Source organism: Lotus japonicus, chromosome 3 (assembly GCF_012489685.1).
Source record: "Lotus japonicus ecotype B-129 chromosome 3, LjGifu_v1.2".
Classification (NCBI taxonomy): domain Eukaryota; kingdom Viridiplantae; phylum Streptophyta; class Magnoliopsida; order Fabales; family Fabaceae; genus Lotus; species Lotus japonicus.
The window spans coordinates 14,315,770-14,326,025 of NC_080043.1; the positions used below are offsets into that span (position 1 = coordinate 14,315,770).

At 34.0% G+C, this 10,256-nt stretch overlaps 2 protein-coding genes across 2 annotated transcripts; one reads left to right on the forward strand and one right to left on the reverse strand.

Annotated features, from left to right (window-relative positions):
* The first annotated feature begins 3,723 nt into the window (after positions 1-3,723).
* On the forward strand, positions 3,724-5,690 carry LOC130749803 (molybdate transporter 1-like). The gene is made up of 2 exons (XM_057603170.1): positions 3,724-4,052; positions 4,284-5,690. Exons 1-2 carry the CDS (start codon positions 3,797-3,799, stop codon positions 5,495-5,497), a joined length of 1,470 nt encoding a protein of 489 aa, XP_057459153.1. The 5' UTR covers positions 3,724-3,796; the 3' UTR covers positions 5,498-5,690.
* A 507-nt stretch (positions 5,691-6,197) lies between these two features.
* LOC130749030 (uncharacterized) lies at positions 6,198-9,631 on the reverse strand. Its single transcript, XM_057602305.1, has 2 exons — positions 9,343-9,631; positions 6,198-7,959 (listed from the first exon to the last, which is right to left on the reverse strand). Exons 1-2 carry the CDS (start codon positions 9,437-9,439, stop codon positions 6,917-6,919), a joined length of 1,140 nt encoding a protein of 379 aa, XP_057458288.1. The 5' UTR covers positions 9,440-9,631; the 3' UTR covers positions 6,198-6,916.
* Positions 9,632-10,256: the final 625 nt, after the last annotated feature.

Consider the following 10,256-nt stretch of genomic DNA (forward strand, 5'->3'; position numbering starts at 1 on the left):
GACCACCAACGCAACTTCCTCCTCCTCCGACGCGGCTTCCTCCTCCTTTTGATGAAATCCAATATGATAATGAATGGATAACTAAAGAGGTAGATGTAGAGGAGAATGATATTGATGGTCATGATGATATTGGGGATATCATTGAATTAGTTCAAGACAACATTGAGAATTTGGTTCTTGATTGATCCTAATGTTGGAGGGTCTAAGTCTATCTCATCTAAGGAATAACTTGATGGTGATGATTCTAGTTGTTCTAAATTCGACGATGTTCTAGGATTTTAAATTTGGATGACTAGTGACTTATTTGTTCTTGTTTTAAGTTTATCCTAACTTGTATTGATGTTTTGTTAACTTGTTATGACTTATGTACCTTAGGTTTGGATATTTGGTAATTTTATGCATGACTTTAATCGGCATTGTTGGATAATTTGGATAATTTTTAGTACTATTAGTGTGACTTAATCATTATTATAGTTTTAAAAGTATTATTTTTACACGAGATTACATAATATCTAGAGATTGACAACTATGGGTGGGATTTAGACATAAACATCTACACATTGTTTTGTTTAAATAAGGTGAAAATGAGTGGATATGATGAATAATGAAAGCAAGTAAAATGACTCAAAATGCAAATTTTTATGTGCTTGGTTCATAATGAAAAAGTCCAAAAATGTCAGCATAAGTTGGCAAAACTAGCTTCAAGTTTCGGGTTTAACTCTCATCTCTTTATAGATTAAGGATTCGAATCTTTTTCATTCAAAAAAAAAGGATTCGAATCTTTTTTATCTCAGTTGGTGGGCATCCCCCGACACTCCAACCTAAGAGTGGGCCTCTACTTACCTCCTCAGCATGCCATTGACGCCCTACTCAATAGTTCGAAAGTACTTTCTTTCCGTTCTACCATTTTAATAAAAAAATATATGCAAAAATGGAAAACCATACCGGAGGCCCCAAGCTTTCAGTTGTCTCCCTAGATATGCGAGGAAAACTAAAGAATCAAACCAATGGCACTATTGTTCCAAGTATGCCCTTACAAACAATTAAGCCCATGTCTTTGGCTCTTTTCACGTATGTTGATAAAAAAATAATTAAATATATATATATACATTAATTAATCTATATAACAAATAATAAATAAATATTATCTTTAAAATTCAATTATTTACTTCTTGGACTGATTTATTAAATATTTGCACAAATATTTAAATTATTTTACATTTAAATTTCACTGACCTCCCATGAGACTTATGTTATTACACTAACCTCTTCTTCATTATTTAGTAAGACACTAATCACCTCATTTTACTGGGAATATTGCACTAACTTCCCTTGAAGTTTATCATTATATACTACACTGATTTTCGTTTAAGATTTATCACTATAACACTCAATACTCCTCCTCTCTTATTTTAATTGATACATGAAAGAAGAGAAGTCAATGCATTTTATAGAGGGGATGTTTGCACAATAATAATAAATCTCAAGGAGATGAATGCAATTTCTCTTATAATATGCTGAAATAGTAATTGTGTAACAATACTTTCAGTTTTGCTATCATTCTCTATTTTTTTACTTTCTCTAAATAAAAATAAAAAAACATTATCTCATTTTTCATTTATATTTTTTCCTCTTATATTCTTTCAACTTATTTTTTTCACTTATTTTCACATTGGTATTCAAATCAAAGTATATGTATTTATCTTCCTACCGCGTAACCAAGAAAAAAAAATTCGAAGTATATGTAATACTCCCTCCGTTCCTTAATATAAGAACCAAGCAACCACTTCACACCCTTTAAGCAATTTAAGTAATCAAGATAATTGCATTAAATTTGTTTTCAATTTATAACAACTTTCCAAAGTTACTCTCCACTCATTATTCTTAATTTTTATGCATCATTAATGCTATAGCAAGTGAAAAGAGAGAGAAATTCCATTAAATAAGGGCATTCTTGCCCAAAAATAATTAATTATCCACAAACTCCAAGTTGGTTCTTATAAAAAGGACTACGGGCATTTTCTATTTGGTTCTTATAAATAGGAACGGAGGGAGTAGTGTATTTGATCGTGATCATGTAGTGCGTAGATTGTCAATAGTTTTTTGTACCAAAAAAAAAATTTGTCAATAGTTTTGCTTCTTATGTTTTCTCTTCTTTATTTATTACGTCTCTTTTCTTGTAATTAACGGTGATAGCAAAAGTCTTAGGTCAAATTGTAAAATATACTTTTATAACACGTATTCTCCACGTTAAACTAATGACTTGTGTTTTTAACTTTTTATGCATCCTTTAAAAAAAATTATGCATGATCATTGTTAATTTTTCTTTTTAAATTGCTTTCACAGACTCAGTATGGTGAATGTCAAAAGTTTCCCTAAAAATAAAGCTTTTTGTAATCAAATTCTCAACCTAAGAGTTGAAATAACCACTTTTTACTACCGCGACCGACAATCGTTAAATTGATTATTTTAAGATACTTTGTAACTTTTATATATCATTAGTATTTTTTAAAAAATTTAAATATAAAATAGATAGAGGAAATTGTTAACTTAAGATAATTATGGGGAGAGTTCATGAGTCATCAGCTAACACTGATAATATTTGTTATCAATACATTTTCCTCATGTTTTAAATTTTCTATTAAAATTTAAACTTTTTGTTTTATATTTAATAAAAATATATCTTAATTAATTAAATATAAAATTAAAATAATTTGTTCATCTTTTAATTTGTTATTTCATTTTTACTCAAACATACCATATGATAATTTTATGCCATTTAAATTTAATGTAACTTAATTTCTTAACACATTATATACTATTCCCTCTGTTCCAAAATGTAACTTATTTTAGAATTTGTATTATATTCTAAAATATAAGCTGTTTTGCAAACCAATGCATTTTTTCTCTCTTTCTTCCTCATATACCCTCATTTAATATTATATCTTTTAATTACTATCTCCAATTTTCACCTATCACAACTCTCACTACCCACTTAACCAATAATAATATTTCTCTCTCCTTAATATAACACAACTTTAAATAGGGCTATTTCAATCAAAATATTTATCAATTAATGAATTCTTAAACAATGTGCACAACCTAAAACAACCTATATTTTGGAACGGAGGGAGTAATAAATTATTTGGTTTGATCACTAGACATAGTGTATCACGAATGATTTTTGGGTAGAAGTTTACTCATTAATGTAATTTTCAAGTCTCGAGATAATTAATCTCAAAACAACCGGATAAGAGTTACCTTAATTATAAAAAAATGTAAGATGGAGTTAATTACTTTTTATTTAACAGATATTATACATTAAAAACAAAAAAATTAGGAGAATCTAACTGTACCAAAAAACAATTTAGTACATGTTTTATCAATAAGTTCCTACAATAAGTTTTGAGATAGCTGATAAATAACTGAACTCTTTAAGCATTTAGTTTAAATTCGATTCGATCTCTTAATATTATGTATTGAGAAAATTTTGTTGAAAAATATCTACGCACTTAATGCGATTCCAGAATAATTAATCTTATTACTCTAGATGCCCAATGCCCCATTGTGATTTGAAGGAGTATGCTCCATTGTGGTTGGTGATTTAAACCATTGACGGTGAAGCAGTATTTTCATTGGTTGATTTACCTTCCTAACACTGATTTTACAACACCTATAAATAAACAACCAATTGCTAATCAGTAAACACCAATTCATATTAACTCTTTTCTGAATTGAGACAAAAAACTACTTTTTTACTGTATTTGTTTGTTCCAAACCAAACAGTGTTCCTTCCATGGCAAACCAAAACCCTCCTTCAACCCCAACCTCAGATGTTGAAGCTCAGAAAACCACTCCTTCTCAAACAAACCCTCCACCCAAAAGATTCACAGTCAAAACTGTGCTGCAGAATGTGAAAACCAACTTGGTTTTCCATTCAAAATGGGCTGAACTAAATGGTGCCATGGGTGACCTTGGCACCTTCATACCTATAGTGCTAGCATTGACTCTATCCAAGAACCTCAACCTTGGCACCACATTAATCTTCACAGGTATTCCAAAATTTCTCAAATCAATTTTAGAAATCAAAATGCTTATAAAAAAAAGAAATTAGAAATCAAAATAATCTTTATGATCACTTAAAATATTCAACTTTTTGTTATGTGTGTGGTGTCTGTAATTGGGTTTGTGATGTTTCAAAAGACTGAAATTGTTGCATAATTTAAAATCATGAGTACTAACAGATTCAACTTTTTGTTATGTATGTGGTGGTGTCTGAATAGGTATCTACAATATTTTTACTGGTATGATTTATGGGGTCCCCATGCCTGTCCAGCCAATGAAGTCTATTGCTGCTGAGGCCTTATCGGACTCCGGCTTTGGCGTGCCGGAGATTATGACCGCCGGAATCTTAACCGGGGCTGTGTTGTTTTTTCTGGGTATCACTGGGTTGATGCAGCTGGTGTACAAGTTGATTCCTCTATCTGTTGTTAGGGGAATCCAACTGGCACAGGGGTTGTCTTTTGCTATAACTGCTGTTAAATATGTGAGGAAGATTCAGGATATCCCAAAGTCTAAATCTTTGGGACCAAGGCATTGGTTTGGATTGGATGGGTTGGTTTTGGCTATAGTTTGTGCCTGTTTTATTGTGATTGTGAATGGGGCTGGGGAACAGAATCGTGGGTGTTGTGGTGATCCAGGTACAGAACAAACTAGAAATTGTGATTTGGATGGCCAAAGGAGTGGTGAGGGTGAGGGAGCAAGGAATAGGACTATTAGAGACAGAGTTAGAAAGATTGTGTTTTCACTTCCTTCTGCTTTTTTAGTCTTTGTGTTGGGTGTTATTTTGGCTTTTATTAGAAGGCCTAAAGTGGTACATGAAATTGAATTTGGACCCTCTTCCATGGAAGTGGTGAAATTCTCTAGGCATGCTTGGAAGAAAGGTTTTATCAAGGGAACAATTCCTCAGCTTCCATTGTCAATTTTGAACTCTGTGATTGCTGTTTGCAAGTTGTCATCAGATCTGTTCCCAGAAAAAGAATTCTCAGTAACTTCCATATCAGTGACTGTTGGTTTGATGAACTTGGTTGGTTGTTGGTTTGGCGCCGTGCCGACTTGCCATGGGGCTGGGGGGCTTGCAGGGCAGTACAAGTTTGGTGGAAGGAGTGGTGGGTGTGTGGCACTTCTTGGTGCTGCTAAATTGATACTGGGTTTGGTTCTGGGAACTTCATTGGCTCACATTTTGAAGCAGTTTCCAGTGGGGATCTTAGGTGTGTTGCTTCTGTTTGCTGGAATTGAACTTGCCATGTGTGCTAGGGACATGAACACCAAGGAAGATTCCTTTGTGTGTCTTATTTGCACTGCAGTTTCACTAATGGGTTCAAGTGCTGCTCTTGGATTTCTGTGTGGAATGGTTGTGTATGTGCTCCTTAAGCTAAGGAGTTGGACAAAAGATAAGCCACTTTCTACCATTTGGACACTGAGAAGCCCTATGTAAAAAGGAAGGAAAGGAACATGTACAGTACAGGAACAAGGTATTCTGATGATTGGAATTGTATATCTAGTGCTTTTTGTGTAAATATTATGTTGGTGTATTTTTCTTTGTTGGTATTTGAAGCCAATTGAATATCTAGTGTTTTCCTTATGCTGTAATTGTAATGAGCATAGTAAAGTAGGAACAACTTCAGTTATTGCTGGCTTTTGTTACTGGTACCTTGCGTATATTTTAGGGTACGTAATGCATACTATCAATAGTAAGAAGTTGCTTCAGTTTTGGTTGCATTAGCCATTTTGGATCTACCCTTATTTCACTCAAAATCGTATCTGTTACATAAAGTGGATTTTCCTCACCAGATGACTTAAAATTAATTGAACGAACTGGTTTTTACAAACATGTCTGATATTTTGTGGGGATCGGATGACATATGTGATATGTGGGTTGCATATTACCATAGGATTGGCCATAAATCTAATCTCCATAATAGGATAGTCAAATCCATGCTAACATCCAAAGATCATTTATATAGGATGTAATGTGGTCAAGGAAATTTATGATGCAATGCAACAATGATAAATCACTCCCTAGTGTTCTGTCCTTTTGTTCAAGCGGTATGGTTCACTAGTCCTTTGGGCTTGCGGATCTTGTCTCTCATAAAATGAGTGAGGTTAACATAAAATTCACCAACTAATAGAGCATGTGGAAAATAACATGTCACATTGTCACTATCATTTATAAGCTGTAATTCTTCATAGTTCTCATGCATACTAACATGGTAGCTAAACCATAGGAACTGTTATACTGGGAACTTATTCAACTCCGGGTCATTGATATTGATATACATTTAAATGTCAAGCTACAATACAAGCAAAGGTTACACAACTCATCCCATAACTATGAAGAGACCCGGCAAGCTGCTCTTTTAAAACAAAAGAAGGTGTTGAGTTGCAGAGACCCTACTGAAGAATTTGGATCCAAATTCCTTACTGAAGCATGAAGCGCAAATGAGATGTAGCATTGCCAAAATAACACCTAAATTCGGCTCAACTTTGCTGCAGAGTGTAGTTGATGAGATCTAGTTCCTGGTGTAATGTTTCCACCTTTAGTACTGAAAAATGTTCACCATCAGCCACAAATGTGTGAGACAACCCGTAATTTTTCTAACACTATAAGGACTGAGAGAAAACCAAACGATAATAAGACCAGAGAAATAAAGTCCAAATTTCTTGGTGTATTTAATTCTCTTGGGAAGAGGACAGTGAGGTATGAAAATCCTGTACTCTTGAATAACCCTTTGCAAGCAAAAAACCAGCTTCCCCCCAAAACTCAGAAGGAAAGTTCCACTCTGGCATTTCAAAATGACCAGTATAAACAAAATTATAAAACAAAAAAAGAAGGTGCGGAACGTTCTAATCGATATTAGCGGGCAAAATCTCTTTTGTTACTTCTATCCCTCCTCCAGTAATTACCAGTTTCACGATCATCCCTTTGAAATTGAGAACTATTATAGCCTGAATTATGTCTAAAAGAGCCTTCCCTCCTTTGGTAACTCTGGTTCCAGGCACTGCAACCTCCATTATTCCTTTTAAATTGCAAACCCCTTGAAAGATCAGTATTTTCCTGTTGCTTCCATCCTGACACATTTGCCCCCCTGTTTCCCCATCCTGTATTTACTGGAGTTACATTCTGCTGGCTAGACTTACATCCCCAAGAGTTGCTAAAGCTAGCCCAATCATTTGACTGTTGCTGGCTCCAAGAACTACACCCAACTTTACCCCATCCTTTATCCTTCTGTGAGAATCCAGAATTCCAATCCCTACACTGATTGTCATGGTCCCTTCCTTCATTCCAACCCCATGACTGAGCATGATCCCCTTTCCATGAATTGTCAGTTAATCCTCCATTTTGAGGAGTAACACTACACTCCCAGGGATTGTCATTGCCAGTTAATCCTCCATTTTGACGAGTAACACTACACTCCCAGGGATTGTCAGTATTGTCCATATTTCCAGAATCATCATGATAATCCTCCTGGTTCCATTCTTTATTTTCTAAAACTCTGCTAAGAGGTGTACCAGTAGGTTTCCATGCATCTTCATCATCAACTGAAGTTTTTGTTCTTTTGTTTTTTGTGGCATCCCCTTGTTCCTCATCAGGGAGAACAAAGAATGCTTTGTCTAATTCCTTTATCTGTTCAGGATCAATATAAGGGTTCCAGTCAATTTGCTCAATAAAAGATTCTGGATCGGGCAGAGAAATATCGCACGGAAGGTTGTTGATTCTTGCCCAGTAACGTTTTTTGGCGTTTTGAAATGCCTCTTCAGCAGCTGAGTCATTCCAATTGTGCACATTGCTGTGGCAGTACATAGACTTCTTCGAATCAACAATCTTCTGCCATGGTACTGATCCAATCTTAGTACAATATTTCTTCTCCCATAAAGGTATTCCGTCCTGCCGAAACTCTAACAAGGTAGCAAAACAAGAACTACATTAGATTATAAGATATATGTATTACATATTTACATTGGCAGAGGGACCATGATATATAATAAAATCTTCATTTAATTACTTTCTCAGACATGAGGAATACAGGTAGAGAAAAAGGTCAACGCCTCAACATTGGTTGTTTAAAAACCGCAGAAGCTATTTTGAGAGATTATTTGAAAATATTAAAAAAAATGTTTGGAAATTCTTATTGAACTTCTGACAAACAGCACCTATTGAACAAAACCAATGATATTGTCACCAAAGGACTTCTAAAACAAACATGATATTGAATAATCTTTGCTATAGTTACAAGCATGATGTCATTGCAAAACATGAAAACAAAGAATAATTTTTTTCCTTCAGTCGATCGACAAAGATCATATCTACCATGAAACCCACCTACTCCCTAGCATTTCTTCCTACAATAAACATTCAGATCCACTCTTACAAAAATATTTTCCTTTTCGTAAGAGTTCTTGAATTCCTCGAGCTATCCCCACGAAATCTTTCCAAGACTTCAGCATTCCTTGTTCATTTGGTCAACAAACTATATGACTGTTGTGATCCTATCTCTAACCACTATATCATCAGCTACATTCTTATTCCAAATTTTATCCAGAACAAGACCCACCCCATTTCTAAAACTAAGTTTACCTGCAACGCCAGAGTCGTACAGTTTAAATCACATCTAGTTCCTTATACTTTTATCAAACCAACTTGGTTTCCTATTACTATACTTAGATATAGGGTTTCAAAGGAACAAGGAAGGGACAGTCCATTCTTCATTTCAAAATTGATAGTTATCAAACATTACATGATAATCTCCAAGCTTTACTCCTTCCATTTCGAAAAATCATCAAATAAGCTAACATTTTACTAATATGCTACAAGTAATGTAGTTACTGACTTACTGTAGTACATGTCACTGTAACACTGAACAAAGATTCCCCACCCCACCATCAAATCTTCACTACTATATAAGGTTCATAAAGTTACCTCCATAAGCTTCATGATAATTTAACAAAAAAATGACTTCTATTCTATCCAATTTTTCCCTTCACTTCCTTTAACTTTTCTGCATTGGATTGCAGCAAAAACTTACTCACCAAATTGTATCCAAACACAAGTGCCAAAAAAATGAACCCTATTTGCAAAATATCAGTATTTCACAAACCCCGAAAGAACAGTAACGAATGAAGAGCTTCTAACTAAAAGCCACATCTAAAATTTCAAAAAGATATAACCTTTATGAAAATTGGGGTCATATACACAATGAAAAACTGTTACATCATCAAAAAATAAAAAATCACAATTTTGAAGAATTAAAGCGGCAAGAATAGAGAAAAGAGATGAATTACCAGGAAGAGGGGCATTGATATCGTAGAATTTGGGTGGCGGTTCCGGCGATCTTCGAGGGCGAAAGAATCTACGAGGACGATGATCCCATTTCCCCATTGTTCACGCAATCGGAACAACGCGCTTCCAATTGAGGACTGTGAAATCTGAATGCGAAGCGGGTTTGTCAGAGAAACAACAACAACAACAAGGAAGATAGTAGAAAAGTGAAGGAAGAAACATCAGAGGAACACAGAGTGACGCAGTGAAAGATGAATCGGTTCCACTGTACGATCCTGCCATTTATAGCAGCAAAGTTTGTGTAAAATGTTGTAAAATCTTGATTTTTCCATGGATTGAAATGATAATTATATTATTACCTTTAAAAATAAAAGATTATGTTATTATAAGTATTTAAAATTAATTTTAAAGTGCATATATTTTAATTTTGGAATAAGTTTTAAACATATTTAATATTAATCAAAAAAATGAATCAACTACAACAAGAGACTTTACCCAATTTATCCAGTTTTCAAAGTTACTCTTCTTCTTTTCAAAAAAAAAAGTTACTCTTCTCTGTTCTCACTATTTATAAGAAACTTTCCTTTTGTTGAAATTATTTTTTTCCAACTCCACATGCCCGATCTGCTTCACTACTAAACTTCTATGACCCAATATCAATGTTGGATAATGGTGTATTTTAAAATTGTTTTCCTTATTATTTGGATGATCAGGTCGATCCATCACATGCGTATCTTCATTATATCGTGTTCCTCATATTTTATGACATTCATATTGTCTGCTCCATCGTTTTCCAGAGATGTTAAAATGATCTTCATTTCTCAAGTATTCTCAATAACTTATTCTTCTCAAGTATTTACAATGATTTTTTATTCTCAAGTATTATAATGACTTCTCCTTCTCAATCTTTTACAAA